The sequence below is a fragment of the Equus quagga genome, chromosome 4, assembly GCF_021613505.1.
Source record: "Equus quagga isolate Etosha38 chromosome 4, UCLA_HA_Equagga_1.0, whole genome shotgun sequence".
In the NCBI taxonomy this organism is placed as follows: Eukaryota; Metazoa; Chordata; class Mammalia; order Perissodactyla; family Equidae; genus Equus; species Equus quagga.
In genome coordinates this window covers 135,649,918-135,669,596 of record NC_060270.1, presented here as the reverse complement: position 1 = coordinate 135,669,596, position 19,679 = coordinate 135,649,918, and the positions used below count along the sequence as shown (strand labels likewise).

Sequence of the window (19,679 nt, the reverse complement as noted above, 5' to 3'; positions counted from 1 at the left end):
ATGTCTGTTCATGTCTCCTGCCCATTTTTTGATCAGGTTGTTTGATTTTTTGTTGTTGAGTTGTGTGAGTTCTTTATATATTATGGATATTAACCCTTTGTTGGATGTATGACTTGCAAATATTTTTTCCCAGTTAATGGGTTGTTTTTTTGTTTCAATCCTGTTTTCCTTTGCCTTGAAGAAGCTCTTTAGTCTGATGAAGTCCCATTTGATTATTCTTTCTATTGTTTCCCTTGTCTGAGAAGACATGGTGTCCAAAAAGATCCTTTTAATACTGATGTCAAAGAGTGTACTGTCTACATTTTCTTCTAGAAGCCTTATGGTTTCAGGTCTTACCTTTAGGTCTTTGATCCATTTTGAGTTTATTTTGGTGAATGGTGAAAAAGAATTGTCAATTTTCATTCTTTTAGATGTGGCTTTCCAGTCTTCCCAGCACCATTTGTTGAAAAGACTTTCTTTTCTCCATCGTATGCCCTCAGCTCCTTTGTCGAAGATAAGCTGTCCATAGATATGTGGTTTTATTTCTGGGCTTTCAATTCTGTTCCATTGATCTGTGCACCTGTTTTTGTAACAGTACATGCTGTTTTGATTACTGTAGCTTTGTAGTATGTTTTGAAGTCAGGGATTGTGATGCCTCCAGTTTTGTTCTTTTTTCTCAGGACTGCTTTAGCAATTCGGGGTCTTTTGTTGCCCCATATGGATTTTAGGATTCTTTGTTCTAATTCTGTAAAGAATGTCATTGGGATTCTGATTGGGATTGCATTGAATCTCTAGATTGCTTTAGGTAGTATGGACATTTTAATTATGTTTATTCTTCCAATCCACGTGCATGGAATGTCTTTCCATTTGTTTATGTTGTCATCAATTTCTTTCAGGAAAGTTGTAGTTTTGATTGTATAGGTCTTTCACTTCCTTAGTTAAATCCACCCCAAGGTATTTTCTTCTTTTTGTTGCAATTGTGAATGGTATTGTGTTCTTGAGTTTTTTTCCTGTTAATTCATTATTAGAGTATAGAAATGCTACTGATTTATGTAAGTTGATTTTATACCCTGCAACATTGCTGTAGTTGCTGATCATTTCTAAAAGTTTTCCAGTGGATTCTTTGGGGTTTTCTATATATAAGATCATGTTGTCTGAAAACAGTGAGAGTTTCACTTCTTCCCTCCCTATTTGGATTCCTTTTATTCCTTTCTCTTGCCTAATTGCTCTGGTCAAAACCTCCAGTACTATGTTAAATAAGAGTGGTGATAGAGGGCATCCTTGTCTCGTTCCTGTTCTCAGGGGGATGGTGCTCAGTTTTTGCCCATTGAGTATGATGTTGGCTGTGGGTTTGTCATATACGGCCTTTATTATGTTGATGTAATTTCCTTCTATGCCCATTTTGTTCAGAGTTTTTATCATAAATGGCTGTTGGATCTTGTCAAATGCTTTCTCTACATCTAATGAGATGATCATGTGGTTTTTATTCCTCAGTTTGTTGATGTGGTGTATCACGTTGATTGATTTGCGGATGTTGAGCCATCCCTGTGTCCCTGGTATGAATCCCACTTGATCGTGAAATATGATCCTTTTGATGAATTGCTGAATTTGGATTGCAAAAATTTTGTTGAGAATTTTTTTCTTTTTAAGATTTTATTTTTCCTTTTTCTCCCCAAAGCCCCCTGGTACATAGCTGTATATTCTTAGTTGTGGGTCCTTCTAGTTGTGGTATGTGGGACGCCGCCTCAGCATGACTTGCCGAGTGGTGCCATGTCTGCACCCAGGATCTGACCTGGCGAAACCCTGGGCCACCGAAGCAGAGCACGCGAACTTAACTGCTCAGCTGCTGGGCCGGGCCCTGTTGAGTATTTTTGCATCTATGTTCATCAGCGATATTGGCCTATAGTTCTCCTTTTTCGTTCTGTCCTTGTCAGGCTTTGGTATCAGTGTGATGTTGGCCTTGTACAATGTGTTAGGAAGTGTTCCATCCTCCTTAATTTTTTGGAATAGGTTGAAAAGTATAGGTATTAAATCCTCTTTGAAAGTTTGGTATAATTCCCCAGGAAAGCCGTCTGGTTCTGGGGTTTTATTCTTTGGGATACTTTTGATTGCTGTTTCAATCTCTTTCCTTGTGATTGGCTTGTTCAGATTATCTGCTTCTTCTTGACTTAGTTTTGGGAGATTGTAAGAGTCTAAGAATTTGTCCATTTCCTCTAGGTTATCCATTTGTTGGCATATAGTTTTTCGTGGTATTCTCTTATAATCCATTGTATTTCTGTGGAGTCTGTTGTTATTTCTCCTCTCTCATTTCTGATTTTGTTTATTTGAGCTTTCTCTCTTTTTTTCTTTGTAAGTCTGGCTAGGGGTTTGTCAATTTTATTTATCTTCTCAAAGAACCATCTCTTTGTTTCATTAATCTTTTCTACTGCCTTTTTTGTTTCAGAAGCATTTATTTCTGCTCTGGTATTTATTATTTCTCACCTTCTGCTGACTTTGGGCTTTGTTTGTTCTTCTTTCTCTAATTCAGTTAGGTGTAGTTTGAGATTGCTTATTTGGGATTTTTCTTGTTTGTTAAGGTGTGCATGTATTGTGATGAATTTCCCTCTTAATACAGGTTTTGCTGCATCCCATATGAGTTGTTATGACATGTTATCGTTTTCATTTGTCTCCAGATATTTTTTGATTTCTCCTTTAATTTCTTCAGTGATCCATTGTTGTTCAATAGCATATTTATTCTCCACATCTTTGTCCCTTTGTCAGCTTTTTTCTTTGAATTAATTTCTAGCTTCATAGCATTATGATCAGAGAAGATGCTTGTTATTATATCACTTTTTTTAAATTTATAGAGGCTTGCCTTGTTTCCCAACATATGGTCTATCTTTGAGAATGTTCCGTGCGCTCTTGAGAAGAATGTGTATTCTGCTGTTTTTGGATGGAGTGTTCTGTGTATGTCTATTAAAGTCCAACTGTTTTAGCTTTTCATTTAATCCACTGTTTCCTTGTTGATTTTCTGTTTGGATGATCTGTCCAATGATGTGAGTGGGGTGTTGAGGTCCCCTACTATTATTGTGTTATTTTTGATACCTTCTTTTAGGTTTGTTAACAGTTGCTTTATGAACTTTGATTCTCCTGTGTTGGGTGCATAGATATTTATAAGCATTGTTTCTTCTTGATGTAGTGTCCCTTTGATCATTATATACTGCCCCATCTTGAAATCTACTTTGTTTGATATAAGCATTGCAATACCTGCTTTCTTTTGTTTGCCATTAGCTTGGAATATCGTCTTCCACCCCTTCACTCTTTATTTGTCATTGGAGCTCAGGTGTGTTTCCTGGAGGCAACAAATTGTTGGATCTTGTTCTTTAATCGATCTTGCCACTGTGTGTCTTTTTCTTGGAGAGTTCAGTCCGTTTATATTGAGGGTGATTATTGATGTATGATGGCTTAGTGCTGTCATTCTGTCACTCATTTTCCAATTTTCCCACATTTCCTTTGTTTCTCGTCCTGTGTGTTTTGGTCTTCCCATTGACTTCTGCAATTTCTTATGCTGTGTTTCTTAGTTTTTTTGTTATTTATTCTTTGTGTCTCTGTTCTGCTTTTTAGTTTAGTGGCTGCCCTGAAGTTTGTATTCAGAATCTCGTGCATAACATAGTCCATTTTCCGATGGCCTCTTGTTTCCTTAGTCTAAACTGATTCAGTCCCTTTCCTCCTCCCTTCCAACTTGTGTTGTGAGTTTGTGGTTAAAGTGACAAGATTGTCTTTGTTTTTGGAGTTTTCCTTCCTTTTATCCTAATATAGTTGAATATTTGCTATCCTCTTCTGATTCTGTTTGTCTCCTTACTCTGTTTTGTGACCCCTTTCTCCCTTGTTTTCTTTTTTCGGGTGTGAGGGCCTTCTTGAGGATTTCTTCTAGGGGTCATCTCGTGGCTACGAAGTCCCTTAGCTTTTGTTTCTCTGGGAAAGATTTAATTTCTCCCTCATATCTGAAGGATATTTTTGCTGGATATAGTATTCTTGGCTGAAGATTTTTAAAGTTTTGAATATGTCATTCCAATCTGTCCTAGCTTGTAAGGTTTCTGCAGAGAAATCCACTGAAAGTCTGATAGGAGTTCCTTTGTAGGTTATTTTCTTCAGCCTTGCTGCCCTGAGTATTCTTTCTCTGTCATTCATTTTTGCCAGTTTTACTACTATATGCCTTGCAGTAGGTCTTTTTACATTGACATATCTAGGAGATCTGAAAACTTCCTCCACACACATTTCTCTCTCATTCCCTAGATTTGGGAAGTTCTCTGCTATTATTTCTTTGAGCACGCTTTCTGCTCCATCCTCCTTTTCTTCACCTTCTTGGACACCTATAGTTCTTATGCTACATTTCCTCATTGAGTCAGCTATCTCTCAGAGATTTTCTTCATTTGTTTTTAGTCTTATTTCTCTCTCTTCCTGTGTCTGGTGCCATTCAACCTGTCTATCTTCGATTATGCTGATTTGCTCCTCTATGGTGTCCACACGAGCATTCAGGGTATCTGTATTTTGTTTTATCTGATCCATTGTATTTTTCATCTCTAGTATTTCTCATCGATTCTTCTTTATAGTTTCAATCTCTTTTATGAAGGAACTCCAGAACTCGTTGAATTGTTTCTGTATATTTTCTTTTACCTCATTGAATTTTTTGACGATAGCTATTCTGAATTCATTGTCATTTAGTTTACTTATTTCCAAGTCCTCAGGACATAATCCTGTGTATTTATTGTTTTCCTTCTCATCTGGAGCTTCTATGAATTGTTTGATGCTAGAAGAACGATCTTTCCTCGGTGATATTATTCTGTTGTAGTTACAGCCTATCACCACTAGATGGGGGTCGAGATCTGTGTTTTCTGAGCCCTCCGCCTTCAGGTGGTGCAGCACAGTGGGTTGTGGGAGGGGCACTTTCTCTTACCCCAAACCGGGGTTTCCTGATCAGCTCTCGCTATCTGGTCTCCTGGGGTCTTGGCTTGATGAGGTCACCCCTCACGAAAGCTTTCACCCTGTTAGAGTGCTTCCCTTGAGGCTACAAGGGCGCTAGAGAGTCCTGGGTGAGCCTGTGGATGCACAACCCCTCCCACATTCCTTCCCTCCCAGAGCCTCCCGAGCAGCGACCACAGTCTTTAGGGGAGGGAGCTAAGTCCTCTCTTACCCTGTTCCAGCTTCTCCCAGTGGGGCTCCAGCCTCTCCCCGCTCTGTTGTTTGGCTGCTGTGGATCTCCGAGGATTCCTGTGGTATTAGGATATTTTTTGTTGGAATACGGTTGCTCCTTTTTGTTGTATGTGGAGGGGAGAGAGTCCTGGGCAAACTCACTCCACCATGACGCTGACGTCACTCCTGTAGCAGTCTGTTTTGAGTTGATAACTCAAGTTTGATCCCATTCTAAACTTAACATTTTTACTCTACTCCCACATTTAAAAATTTTGATGTCATATTTTGCATCTTTTTATCTTGTGTATCCCTTTAATTATTATAATCACAGTTATTTTTACTGCCTTTGGCTTTTAACCTTCATACTAGTTTTATAAGCAATTAATCCACTGTCTTTACTGTATATTTACCTTTCCAGTGAGATTTATTCTTTCATATGTTCTTGTTAGTAATTAGCACCCTTTCTTTTTGGCTTAAAGAAGCCCCTTTAACATTTCTTGTAAGGCTGGTTTAGTGGTGATGAATTCCTTTAGCTTTTGTTTGTCTGGAAAACTGTTGATCTCTCCTTCAATTCTGAGTGATAACTTTGCCAGGTATTTTTGGTGAGATATTTTTTCCTATCAGCAATTTGAATATATTATGCCACTTCCTTCTGGTCCGCAAAATTTCTGCTCAAAAATCTGCTGATAGTTTTATAAGGGTTCCCTTGTATGTATATAACAAGTTGTTATTCTCTTGCTGCTTTTAAGATTGTCTTCTTGTCTTTAACTTTTGACATGTTAATTATAATGTGTCTTACTATGGGTCTCTGGGTTCCTCTTATTTGAAAGTCTCTGGGCTTTCTGGATCTGAGTGTCTGTTTATTTTCTCCGGTTAGAGAAGTTTTCAGTGCTTATTTCTTCAAATAAGATTTCTGCCCCTTTCTCTCTCTCTTCTTCTGGGAGCTCTATAATGTAAATGTTAGTCCATTTCATGTTGTCCCATAAGTCCCTTAAGCTATCTTCACTTTTATTCATTCTTTTTTTTCCCCCACCTCTGATTGGATGAGTTCCACTGCCCTGTCTTCGAGTTCACTGATCCTTTCTTCTGTGTCATCTAATCTGCTCTTAAACCCCTCTATAGTATTCTTCAGTTCAGTTGGTGTATTTTTCAGCTCTGTGACTTCTATTTGGTACTTTCTTATGTTTTCCGTCTCTTTGCTGAAGTTCTCACTGTGTTTATCCATTCTTCACCTGAGTTCAGTGAGCATCTTTATGACCATTACTTTTAACTATTTATCAGGTAAATTACTTATCTCCATTTCATTAAGGTTTTTTCTGAGCTTTTATCTTATTCTTTCATTTGGAACATATTCTTTTATTTCTTAATTTTGCTTGACTCTCTGTGTTGGTTTCTATACAGTAGATGAAACAACAAGGAGTGGCCTTGTGTAAGAGATGTACCTTGTTATTCTATCCAGGCCTACCTCTTGGTGGTCTCTCAATCTTCTGTGCTGGTCCAAGCAGCCTATTATATTTTTAATAGCTCCCAGTCATTGAGGATGTGCCAAGACCAATCAGTATACCAAAGGAGGTACCTCAGCACCTAGATTCAGGCTGACTGGAAGCTAGACCCTCAGGCAGCAGCTTTTAAAAGTATGCAAATATATACAGTCTTGTGGGCCTATGAGTGTAAGCCCTGCTGGCCATCAGAGCCAGGCAATATGGAGGTGTACCCTGGGCAACATTTGCAAAAATTGGGGCTCCAGCCAAGTGTATAAGCTCTTTTCTGGGAGATACTGGTGAGCTGGATCAAGGCAGAGGGAGAGCACCAAAATGGCATTCACAGCCTATGTTCCTTGAGAGCAGCTCTGTAGGCCAGTAGATGTGTGCCAAACCTGAAGCCTGCCCCTCAGAGCGAAGCTCCAGAACAAGCAAAGAGTCCTCCTTCACAGAAGGACTGGGGAGTGTGCTGTTGTCTGTACAGTGCCCTGGGGTGGTAGCCTGTCAAGAACTGTCCCTCCAATTGTCATAGTCTTGTAGGACCCAGGAATGCAAGACCCCCAGCCACCATAGCCAGGTGATCAAGGGGTGTCCCTTGGGCAGCAGTTGCAAAGACCAGGGCACCATGTTTAAAAACTAGGGCACCAAATGTGTGTAAAGCTCCCCTCCAGGAGACACTGGTGCTCTGAAGTGTGGCAGAGTGTGAAGATCGCCCCTGCCAGTCTCCATCCCCAGAAAGTGTCCCATGAGGCTCCTAAATGTGTGTGTTAAATTTGATGTCTGCTCCTCAGTCTGCTGCTTTAATATAAGAGGTGATGCTCCTTGTAAACAAGTAAACAAGTTGTTTACTTGCTCTTTGTAAACAAATAAACACATTCTTGTTTAAGTAAACAACTCCTTAAAGACTTGTTTAAGTCTAGCATGATTGGCTGCCTCTGAGCTGGGCCCCAGGGCAAGTGAGTCCAAGTGCATGAGCCCTTGAAGAGCCATTTCTCGGATTGCTACAGTCTTGTACATCTTGGGGCGTGAGCCCCATTGGTTTTCAAAGTTAGATGTTTTGGGGGCTCTTCTCTCAAGTGCATGTCTTAAAAAGTTGGGATGCCTGATGTGGGGCTCGAACCCTTCACTCCTCAGGGAGAAGCTCTGGGTTTTGAGTTCCCTCCTAGGTGTGAGTTGCCATGCTAGGGGTGGGGTTTATGGGGAGATCATGTCCCAGCCTCTCCCACCTGCTTCGATGTTGTTTTCTACTTGTTTGCCCAATGTGTAGTTGTCACTCAGCCAGCCTTTATGTTTTTTAAAGAGGAAGTTTTTCCATATGTTGCTGTAGGCTCAGTGTATCTGTGGTAGGAGGTGAGTTCAGGATCTTCCTACATTGCCATCTTGAACTGGAACCAATCTATCTTTTGGTTTTGATATCATATAAAAAATCATATGATCATCTCAATAGACGCAGAAAAAGCACTTGACAAAATTCAACATCCATTTATGATAAAAACTCTCAACAAAGTGGGTCCAGAGGAGTTGTACCTCAACATAATAAAGGCCACATACGACAAGCCCAAAGCTAAAGTCATACTCAATGGTGAAAAGCTGATGGCTTTTCCTTTAAGAAGAGGAACAAGACAAGGATGCCCACTCTCATCACTTTTATTCCACATGTTGGAAGTACTACCCAGAGCAGTTAGGCAAGAAAAAGAAATAAAAGGCATCAAAATTGGAAAGGAAGAACTAAAACTATCTTTATTTGCAGATGACATGATATTATGTATAGAAAACCCTAAAGACTTCATCAAAAAACTGTTAGAACTAATAAATGAATTCAATAAAGTTGCAGGATCAAAATCAACACACAAAAAATCTGTTGTGTTTCTATACACTAATAATGAGCTATCAGAAAGAGAAATTAAGAAAACAATCCTATTTACAATTGCACCAAAGAGAGTAAAATACCAGGGAGGTGAAGAACTTGTATACTGAAAGCTCCAAGACATTAATGAAAGAAACTGAAGAAGACACAAATAAATGGAAAGATATTCTGTGCTCATAGATTGGAAGAATTAATATTGTTAAAATGTTTATACGATCCAGAGCAATATATAGATTCAATGCAATCCCTATAAAAATTCCAATGGCATTTTTCACAGAAATAGAACAAACAATCCTAAAATGTGTATGGAACCACAAAAGATCCCAAATAGCCTAAGCAATCTTGAGAAAGAAGAACAAAGCTGGAGGCATCACACTCCCTGATTTCAAACTATTTACAAAGCCATAGTAATCAAACAGTATGGTATTGGCACAAAAACAGACACATAGATCAATGGAACAGAATAGAGAGCCCAAAAATAAACCCATGCATATACGGTCAACTAATTTATGACAAAGAAGCCAAGAATATACAATGGGGAAAGGACAGTCTCTTCTATGAATGGTGCTTGAAAAATTGGATATCCACAGGCAAAAGAATGAAACTAGACCACTATCTTACACATACACAAAAATGGAACTCAAAATGGATTAAAGGCTTGAACATAAGACCCGAAATTATAAAACTCCTAGAAGAAAACATAGGCAGTAAACGCCTTCACATGTATCTTGGCAATGATTTTTTGGATTTGACACCAAAAGCAAGAGCAACAAAAGTAAAAATCAAAAAATAGGACTACATCAAACTAAAAAGCTTCTGCACAGCAAAGGGAATAATCAACAAAATGAAAATGCAGCCTATGGAATGGAAGAAAATATTTGCAAATCATATATCTGACAAGGGGTTAATATCCAAAATATGTATAAAGTACTCATACAACTGAACAGTTAAAAAACAACCAGTCCTATTAAAAAATGGGCAGAAGATCTGAAGAGAAATTTTTCCAAAGAAGACATACAGATGGCCATTAGGTACATAAAAAGATGCTCATCATCATTAATCATCAGGAAAATGCAAATCAAAACCACGTGAGTTAGCACCTCACACCTGTGTGTGGCTGTTATCAAAAAGTAGCTGTTATCAGAAAGACAGGAAATAAGTGTTGGTGAGGATGTAGAGAAAAGGGAATCTTTGTGCACTGTTAGTGGGAATGCAAATTGGTGTAGCCACTGTGGAAAACAGTATGGAGGTTCCTAAAAAAATTAAAAGTAGAACTGCTCTACAGTCCAGCAATTCCACTTCTGGGTATTTATTCAAAGAAAATGAAAACACTAACTCAAAAAGATATATGCACCCTCATGTTCATTGCAGCATTATTTACAATAGTCAAGATATGGAAACAACCTAAGTGTCCATTGATGGATGAATGGATAAAGAGATTGTGGTATAAACGTAGAATGAAATATTATTTAGCCATAAAAAAGAGTGAAATTTTGCCATTTGTGACAACATGGATGGACCTTGAGGGCATTATGCTAAGTGAAATGTCGGACAAAGACAAATACCAGATGATCTCTGATCTCTCTTATATGTGGAATCTTAAAAAACACCACAACCAAGCTAATAGATACAGAGACCAGATCGGTGATTTCTAGAGGCAGGAGGTGTGGATGGGGTAGGAAAAAAGGGTGAACTATTTTTTTGTATTTTTTTAGTTTAAGTAATTGAATAAAAAAAATTAAAAAAATAAAATGCTGTTCCCCCTTAGGCTTTTTATAATGAATGGCAAACAGTTCAGGACTCTGAAGGTTTTTCCAAGACTTCTCAAATTGAAAAAGCATTTAACTGTGTTATGGGTTTGACCATTCTAGCAGTTCACAAAGTGTGTTCCACAGAATGCTAATTTTACTGGTGCCAAAGATTGTATTACAGAATGATTGGGAAATGTGGATGGAACAAAGTGAAACAGGTGTCTGCTATATGCCTTCTCAGAACTTTCAATTTGTTGATAGAGATTTTAAAGCGTCAAGAGAACAAAATATGCACTAGCGTTTCTCCAGTTTCTTTGACTGTGAAACCCTTTTTCCCTCAGTAAATCTCTTGAAACTGCTGTTCCCAGAAAAACAGCTTGGGTCTTCCCGCTTATCCTCTGGATCACATCAGGATTCTTGGGAGCAGTCATATGCCGTATAATTCCAGTGTAACACTCCACATTTTAACTTGTCATTGGTATTAACATTATGTGTGATTTTAAAAGAGTTTGTATTCAGACTGAAACAATCTTTTATAAACTTGGTAATTTACTTACTGACCTTGGTGGGAGATGATAGGGAGATAGTAGGTTGATACCTTTTAACCTCTTGACTCAAATTCTTGACAAAAACCTTTTAATTCCCCTGACAGTAAACTTTGGAGACGTTTTCATTAGTTACTGAGCCTCTAAATGCTGACGGTGACTTCTGTATTTACAGGCGACTGGTAGAGTTCAATGAAGAGGAAGAAGGTGTGAACTGTAAGACTGGTCCTAAGCCAGTCAGATTTGTGGGCCCTTCCACCAGCACCCAAATTAAAGTCAAGAACTCGGCTTCCGTCCGGGTGTCTCCGGCCCGAGCGCCCCAGGCCTGGTCCCGGGCGCCGGTGAGCCGGGCTCCGGGCGGGAAGGCAGCGCCGCGCCCTGCGCCCTCCGCAGCCCCGGCCCCGGCGGGCACTGGGGGGCCCGGGCATTCCCAGGCTTACTGCGGGTCCGCGAGTGCTGAGAATGGAGCCACGCATCCACCTCCAGCCAAGGTTCTGCTCGCGGACAAGAAGGGCACCCCGCACCGAGTGATCAAGCTGAAGCGGACCCCGCTGAGCACCGCCGGCACAGCAGCCCGGCCCGCGGGGCCCCCGCCACCCCCCGGAGCCCCCAGCGCCTTGGGCGTGCGGACTGAAAACGGGCAGGACAAGACTGGCTGATGGTGACGGCGGACTCAGGACGCCCGGTTCGCCTCCCGAGCTCCCGCCCGCGTGTTCTCCGTGCCGGAGAGCTGTGGCCTCCGGTCCTCGTTAGGGTCGTCCCGGGAAAGGGAACCGGCGGGCAGGAGTGGAGCAGGGAGACTTGAAGTGGCTGGGCCTATGTTTACTGCTCATTCTCCCAACTTTTAAATGATTATTTGTCTAGGGGACATTTTGAATTTCAGGTTTGTTTTCTTTTAATGGTTCGTTGGTATTAAGACAACAGAACAGCACAGCGGTCACCACTGGAGAAGTCCACTTTGTTGCTGAAATAATTACAGACTTTAGGCCCTTCGGTAACGTCACTCGCTGCAGCCCAGGGCCGGGAGTGGGGTTTGGGCCCTGGTACCCGGTCTGGTGAGGGGAGGGTGAGGTGGGCGCTCTCCCGCGGCCAGACTGATGGCAGAGAAGGAAGCTCAGGGCGAACTCCCCACACGCGCCTCCCAGGCTCCAAGGCCCGGAGGAAGAGGCTGGGAGCACCCGCACGGTGATGGAGAGCGCACTTTGACTCTCACTCCATTGGACTGTTTTCTCTCCTGGATTGGCTTTTCTCGCTTTTCCCTTAGCAGATTTATTTATACATCACAAGAATATTTCTTGGGTTAAGAACTATATAACATGTCTTTGGGAAGAATTATTGAACTATTTTAATTTGAATAGCGAAGTTTTGAAAGTATTCTGAAAAAGAGAAGTTAAAAGTTTAACTTTTTAACTAAAGTTAATATTTGCTTTTTAGAAATGACCATTGAAGAGTCATTCTGATTATACAATATGATTTTTTATGCGTAAATTTCCACATAACTTGAATTTAATATTTTTAAACAAAACATTTTGATTACTCCTCTATTTTTCCACAACTATTCAGTTGTATGTGTTTACTGTTACGTGTTATGTTTTATAATTGGATCACATATTTTCTACCTTCAGAAAGCAGTATGCCTTCAGTGTGTTAAAAGTAAGTTCATAAAGCAGGGTACTTTTTATTCAATGCCTATCATTGTACTTGCATTGCTTTGAAAGAGTAAAGCAAATATACTCAAAACATTACTTTTTACAAAATAAAGTAAAACTTTTCCATAAAACGTGCCATTTTCCATGATTGTACTTATTTTTAAACCTTGGAGCTCTCTAGTATTTCAAAGGCTTGTTCGTTTATATAGGTTATCTGTTTCTGCTTACAAAATTGCTTTCTTGTCTAGGTAATGTAGGAAATAATTAAACCAGTTTTAGATAGCTATCCAAATACCAGCAACCTTTTAAAATAGGTGGTTTATTTGGCTAGGAAAAGTGAATATTTAACTGAAGATTCATGAGTGACATTCCCCTGTGGAATATATAAAATATTCAGTCACCTTGAAAAATACTATTATAAAGAATTCAGGCTTTCTGAAAATCAAAGACCATAGTGAATTTTGAGAATTTCCAATGAGGACATTATTAGTATTACTTGATTTAGGACATTTTGAATTGCTGATTCACGTAAGAAAATTTCCTACTAATAAGCATATAATATGTTTTATTCCTGATAAACATTATCTGGAAAGGAAATGTGTTGAAGATTAATCATGGGTGATTCAGTCAACAGCCTGCATTTCTTTGCATCAGTGGTTTAAGAGAAGTCTGTGTAGCACATTTAGCCTTTATTTATAAGAAGAGAGTTTTTGGAATAATTATTGAGCTGTGGTGCAGCTGAGGTGGAAAGAGAAACGTTCCCTTATGAGTATCAGGAGTCAAAGTCAAACGCAGGATTTTTGAGGAACTTGAACACTAGTTTATTTGGGTTCGGCTCCCTGGGGATTAGGTTAATTTCACATGAAGACACATTTTTCCTAATACCCGGCTCTACAAACATAAAAGAGTTGGTAATTTATCATACTCCATTGCTCTTCCTGGAAAATAAAAAATTATTTAAAAAAAGGAAAGCATGTTTTATAAATAGTGATTCAGTATCATTACTTTGGAAAAGGAAGTTTATGCAGTTGATGGGTCAGAGGGCACAATAGAAATTCCTAATGGTGAGTAGGATATTAAGTATTGCTCATACAAAAAAACATAGTTGACCGTGCCCTTCCAGGTAACCTGTGTCTTGAAAACTGGTTTGCCCTGATTCAGACAGGTTAGTTGTATCGTGGAGAGCCTAAGGCTGGCAATGGGGACCTACTGAAAGAGTTGTTTAACTTATATTTTTAAGTAAGTTTTTGTTTCAATATTGCCTTACGTTATGGTTTATATTTTCGTGTATTTTGTTTCATTGTGTTCATTTTGCTTTTTAGTTTCAGAACAACATAATGAAGGTATTCATTCCCAGTTCTTTGAAGATCAGGAAAATGAGGCCCAGCCAAGTTAAGGCTGTACAATAATGGCCCCACCCCGGCCCCAGCACACACACACACACACACACACACACACACACACACACAGCCCCATAATCTGATTTCTGCAGAATGACGGGGCATCACTGACGAGGGAAAACTAGAGGGAGGAAGTAGGCATAAAAGTGTGAATTTGTTGAATATGTAAATTTTAGGGCAGGAAGCTATTAAAGTACTGGATTATATGTCTGTCTCCTACTAGAGAGGGACTGTCGCCTCTGTACCTGCAATGCCTGGTACATAGCAGGCCTTCAGTAAATTTCTGAAGTTAGGGCAGCCCTTCGCACCCCGGTTATTTTGGAAAATGTATCTGGTGGCGATCTTCACGGGGTGTGGAAACTGATTTCTGACCTTGCAGAGTTTATATTGTCAGAACAAAGGAGGTGCTAGTGGCAGTGCCTTAGTACAGTGATTATTGCTAATGACCACAATTACCATTGGTAATGACCATAAGTTATATAACTTGTCAAGTTGTTTTAAGTAATTCGGAGGCCTGGGTCACGAGGTCCCAGAGAGGTCTGGCCGATGCTGCCTGACTTGTGAGAAGTGAAAGCCGCAGTCTGGCCTCACCCCTCCTGCCTTAGCGCTCCTGCCAGAATTGCTGATGCGATTTCTTTTCCATTCACAGACTGAATCCTATTGATTCTTTAGCAAGTTCTAACATTGAAAAAATTGTTGACTCACGTTCCAGTCTATGGTTAAAGACAGTATAATTATTATCTGGCTATACCTTGATTTTTAAAGAAGGAATTAACATATAAGCATATTTGGCTATTCCTGAGAAATTGTTTCTAGAAAATTTTGATTTAAATAGCATTTGGAATGTGCACAAAGACTTGTGGTAGTAAATTGTGTGTCAAGGGAAGAATGCTAACGTGTATATGAACATGAGGCTGCCTTATAAAGGAGCGCCTCATACCTGCCGTCCCTGTGAACAGCTTTAATTGACGTGTGGTAGGAGGATGGTCAGATACTAAGTAGGAAGTGTGAACTCATAAAATAAGGGAAAGAGCTGCTCCTATAGCAAATGAAAAGTATTTTCAAATGATTTCCATACATGTATTCGAAAGTTAACTAGGAACTTTTTAATTGTGGAAAATACTGTGATTTCCCATATTTTCTCCCTTGAAAACTGTCAACAAGTTGCTGATTCCTCCATCAGAGGAAGAAGAGCGGATGAGTGATTCTTTGCTGAGGGCTGTAGTTAGTATGCAGGATTTCAAGCGTGTAGTACAGCCAAAAAAGGAAACATCATGAATAGCTAACAGAAAAAAAAATTGGTTTCCAGCTGCTTTCAGAATTTCATATTCATGGAATTTGGTTGGTGGTGCAGCCTCAAAGGGGCCATTTTCACTTAGAGTGCTGGCAGCCCCATGAGAAACACATGGTTGGCATTGTTACAGAAAAGCTAAGTTTTCTTTGTTCACATGTGTTGCTCAGACAGCCCATAGACATTTCCTATTTGCTAGCTGGATGGTTCCTGATGTGGGCTGTGGCTGAGATAAACAGAATGTCACAGGAACTGCCAGTCAGGATTCTACCCCACTTGTTAACAACTTTTCATTCTATAATGTTGCCTCTCATACTTTTCATTTCCTTCTTTTAGACCCTAAAGCCCTGATTGCCTTAATAAAATTTTGCTCAGCTACAGAATGAATTTGGGGGCCTGAAGCTTAGAAGAAAAACTTGTTTTAAACTGAGAGCATGTTACAGAAAGAAAAAGGTAGTATATTTGCTAAAGTTGGAAAAAGGCAAATGTTGGTTCCTTCTGCTAGGATTTCTTAAAATTTTGGACATTCTGTTTCAATAGCAGCTCTTTCAAGAATTCATTCTCTAATATTTTGGTTTGGAACGTGTGGGAACTCAGCTTCTCTGTGGATGACATGCACAGCCCAAGGACATCAGAAATTGTAGATTTAGACTCTGGTTTTGGGTCAGACAGTCCGGATTTGGTAGCCTAGCCTGAGCGAATCAAGGTCCCAGTGTGGCTGGAGGAACAAGGCAACGTAATGTGTCCTTGCTCATCTGCTCTGTCTCTGTTCCTTTTCTCCAAATCCCTGTACCCTCCAGTTCAGGGTTTTTCAACAGTGACACTTTTGACATTTTGGACTAGGTGATTCTTTACTGTGGGCGACTGCACTGTGAACTGATGGATGTTGAGCAGCATTCCAGGCCAGCACCCCCTGCCCCAGTGGTGACAATCAAAATGTCTCCAGACTTTTCCAAGTGTCTCCTGGGGGTGGAGGGTGGGCACAAAATCAATTACCCCCGGTTGAGAACCATTGCTGTAGTTGGATGACTTAACCTGAGCAAAATAATTGCCTCTCCTAATTGGGGGCTGAGGATGAGTAGGCTGTCAATCACAGGCAGGAGTGGAGCTGTGGGAATCGAGGGGGAGGATGATACCCAAGGAAAGCTATCTCAGGCTTGCCAATTAAAAAATCTATCCTATTAGCTCCTACTTACACTTGTGGTTGTGGTATAATATTGGAAACATTTTTGTTGGCTATTCTGACCAAGCAACTACCTAATAAAAACTAAGATGTATTCTTCTAAGCCCTTTATGCATTAACTTATTTAATACACCAACCCTATGATGTAGGTGTATTATTATTATTCTAGTTTTATAGATGGGGAAACTGAGGCACAGAGGGGTTTCGTTAGCTGCCTAGCAGCTAGAACAAAGCAGTGGCAGGATTCCCATGCACATCATCTTCCTTAAGTCCGGGCCTTTAAGTACTGTTAGGTCTTGTCTTATAGGAGTTTGCCACTCCATTTCCAGAGAGGAGCTAGACAGGACTCAGAGTCTTCTGTAGGCTGCATAGCTCTTCTTTATTTATCGAATACTCTTGCAGTGCTAAAGGTATGCCAGTAATCAAGTATTTGCCTCTTGGTTCCAAATCTACTCTTCACTACTCTGCTTGTGATCCTGGAGCTGGAGCCTGTGCGCATTTCTCTTTAGCCAGCTGGCGTTGTCACTGGAGGGACACTGCAGGAGGAAGGGGCTTTTTCCTGGTTCAGTGTGTGTCCCTGTGTTCTTGCTCCTGCAGTGCTTGGTTGGCGTGTGGGACCCCCAGAGGCCCTCAACCCCAGGGAGTTTCAGCGGCAGCTTCGAGTCCTGTGGGTCCCCCTGCTGGCTCCCCAGGTAATTCAACATCACCCCTGTAGGCAGCTTCCTAGTGAGTTTTGCTGGTGCCCCAGCGGGATTCCTAGTGAGTTGAGTGGCACCCCTGCAGGTGGACCCCTGCTGAATTGGCAGCTCCTCAGAGCACAACTCCTGGTTCTCCAGTGCTCCGTGGGTGGCTTCTGGCTTGCCAGCGCCTCAGTCAGCTTCTTGGCCTCTAGTTGGCCAGAGCCACACCACCCATATCCCTCCAGTCAGAATCTCAGCCTTGGGGGCAGCGTGGGTGGGAGTGGGCAGCTCTCCCAAACTTGTTCCTTCCTTGGGCATTCTGCTTCAGCTCTAGTGGTACATGTCCTTGGATCTGCTATTCCTGTCTTCTTTGATAGCTAATCCCATGTGACTAATTATGACTTCATATATATCTGTAAATTTATAGATATACATAAAGCTTCCCCATTCACTCTGTGGTGACTGTCTCCTGATTGGAACCTGACCCATACAAAGTGCCAGGCATCATTCCAAGTGCTTGGCAAATCTTACCTTATTTAATCCTTCCTACAACCCTGCAAGTTAGGTATTATTACTAGCCCCATTTACCCCTGGAGAAATGGAGATAATGAGGTCTTTAGAGATGTGTCCAAGTTTACACGGCCAGGAGGTGGTGGGGCCTGGATGGGAATCCAGACTGGCTGGCTGCCAGCAGGGTCAGAGCTTGAGCTGCTCCGCTGTCTTCCTATCTGCTCTGGAACTGACTGACGGGCTTATTTTCACAAGCCATTTAGACTCCAGAACTTTTCTACGGGTGTTGGAGTTGACTACTCTTTTGTACCTGCTCTCTCATCCTTGTATTTATTGAGCACCTGCTGTGTGCCCGGCATTGGCAGAGGGGCAATGATGTTATTGGCCAGCTTGTTACACAATGACGCTAACTTACAGAATGTGTGTTCTTTCGAAAGGCTAGGAATAGGTAAATCTAATTCAAACTTAAGCACCGAAGCTAAAAACAGGGCAGTTTTCTGTTTTTGACAGGAAGCGCTTTTTATATTTATTTTCTGTAGAAATTCCTTGGTCGTTCTTGCAGTCATGGATCTGAAATACATTTTTTTCATGCCAGAAATTTACATACTTTCTCGGGTAAATAAATTTGCTTTAGAATTTCTTTATTCTCTAAAAACTCTGTGCCGTAATTTCTCCTGTGAAACTTGAACTTAGTGGTAGCAGAAATAGAGCCTCTGAGCCGTGGGAAGAAGCAGAGTTCACAAACACGGGGGCTTCTGAAAATCAGTGGTCAAAAGTGACTTGTGGGACCCTGTGTGAGAAGAACCACACTGTGCGTCCCCAGATGGCCAGATCCAGACTAGATGCCTTTGCGTGAGGGGCTGCCATAGTGAGGTTAAACACTGGTTTCGGCTATCTGCCTCCAAGGACTGGGGACCTGGTTCTTTGAAACTAGAATAGACAGAAAACTTCCTCAGGATTTATAAAGGCTTGTTGGAAAAAAAAGAAAAAAAGGATGAAAGAAATCCCTTGTGATAGCTTTCAGTGAATAGTATTCAAACTGTGCTTCAAATTCTGAGGTAGCAGGAGAATCCCTGGGACTTAGCAACTCTTCATATTTTTTCTGACCAAATTCAAGCAGTTAACACGACTCAGTACCTTCAGGAAAGCGCTGGAGCCATATGTTAGCCAGCTGAATTATTTTGATAAGGAGGATGATTTTTGTCTTTTGCTATTTTATAGTTTGCTTAGGAAATACGGGTCAAGTGACTGGTTCTTTCTCCTTTGCTTCATGTTTTGGTACCTGGAGGCAACCGGAGTCCTGGCCCCCCTGTGCCTGAATTTTAGTGGGGTAGAAAAGGGGCCATTACATATTTCATGGATGCTGTCACTATAATGTCTGTTGAGAAGTGAAAACTCCCAGTCTCTAGACACTCTAAGAGGGCACTCTAAACAGGCAGGGAAGGAGAGACTGTCAAAAGGGTGGGATGGAGGGAGAGAGGAAGCTTAGTCAGAGGTGGAGTTGAATTTAGGCATATCTGCCGCCCCCCCCCCCCCCCCCCCCCCCCCGTGTAGTTGCAATCTCTGTCGTCTCCCCCACCTGCTAGGTGCCCTGGGAAAAGAACTGTCGAGGCCCTAGGTTCCCTCTTTTTTTTTTTTCTTTTTAAGATTGGCACCTGAGCTAACAACTCTTGCCAAACCTTTTTTTCTTTTTCTCCCCAAATCTCCCCAGTACACAGTTGTATATTTTAGTTGTGAGTCCTTCTAGTTGTGGCACATGCGACGCTGCCTCAACGTGGCCTGACGAGTGGTGCCATGTCCGTGCCCAGGATCCCAACTGGCGAAAGCCTGGGCCAGCGAAGTGGAGCGCATGAACTTACCCACTCGGCCACGGGGCGGCCCCCTAGATTCCCTCTTCTCGTAGTTAAGTCAAGATTGCAGCTCAGACCTAAGCTTTTAGAGAGTCAGAAATCCTAAATCTCTTACTCTGGCAAAACTCTGCAGGTGGCTTTTGGTCTGGCAACTTTTCCTATTAACCTCATTTGATGTTGCTTCCCTAAGAATATTTCCTTGGAATCTCTTTTTCTGATGCCAGCAGAATTGAACTGCTTTTGAACTGAGCTTTAAATTGGATGTGTTGTATTTCTAGTTTCTTCCCCCAAACTCCTGTACAGCCTCTACTGAGGATGAAT

At 41.1% G+C, this 19,679-nt stretch overlaps 1 protein-coding gene across 1 annotated transcript in view; it reads left to right on the top strand.

The window, feature by feature from the left end:
- The window catches only part of KCTD18 (potassium channel tetramerization domain containing 18), a 33,002-nt gene extending 20,926 nt beyond the window's left edge, over positions 1–12,076 (top strand). The window contains exon 7 of the mRNA XM_046659903.1: positions 10,971–12,076. Within this exon, the coding sequence (XP_046515859.1) occupies positions 10,971–11,454 (484 nt within the window). The 3' untranslated portion in view covers positions 11,455–12,076. The remainder of the gene's footprint in view (positions 1–10,970) is intronic.
- The last annotated feature ends 7,603 nt before the right edge of the window (positions 12,077–19,679 follow it).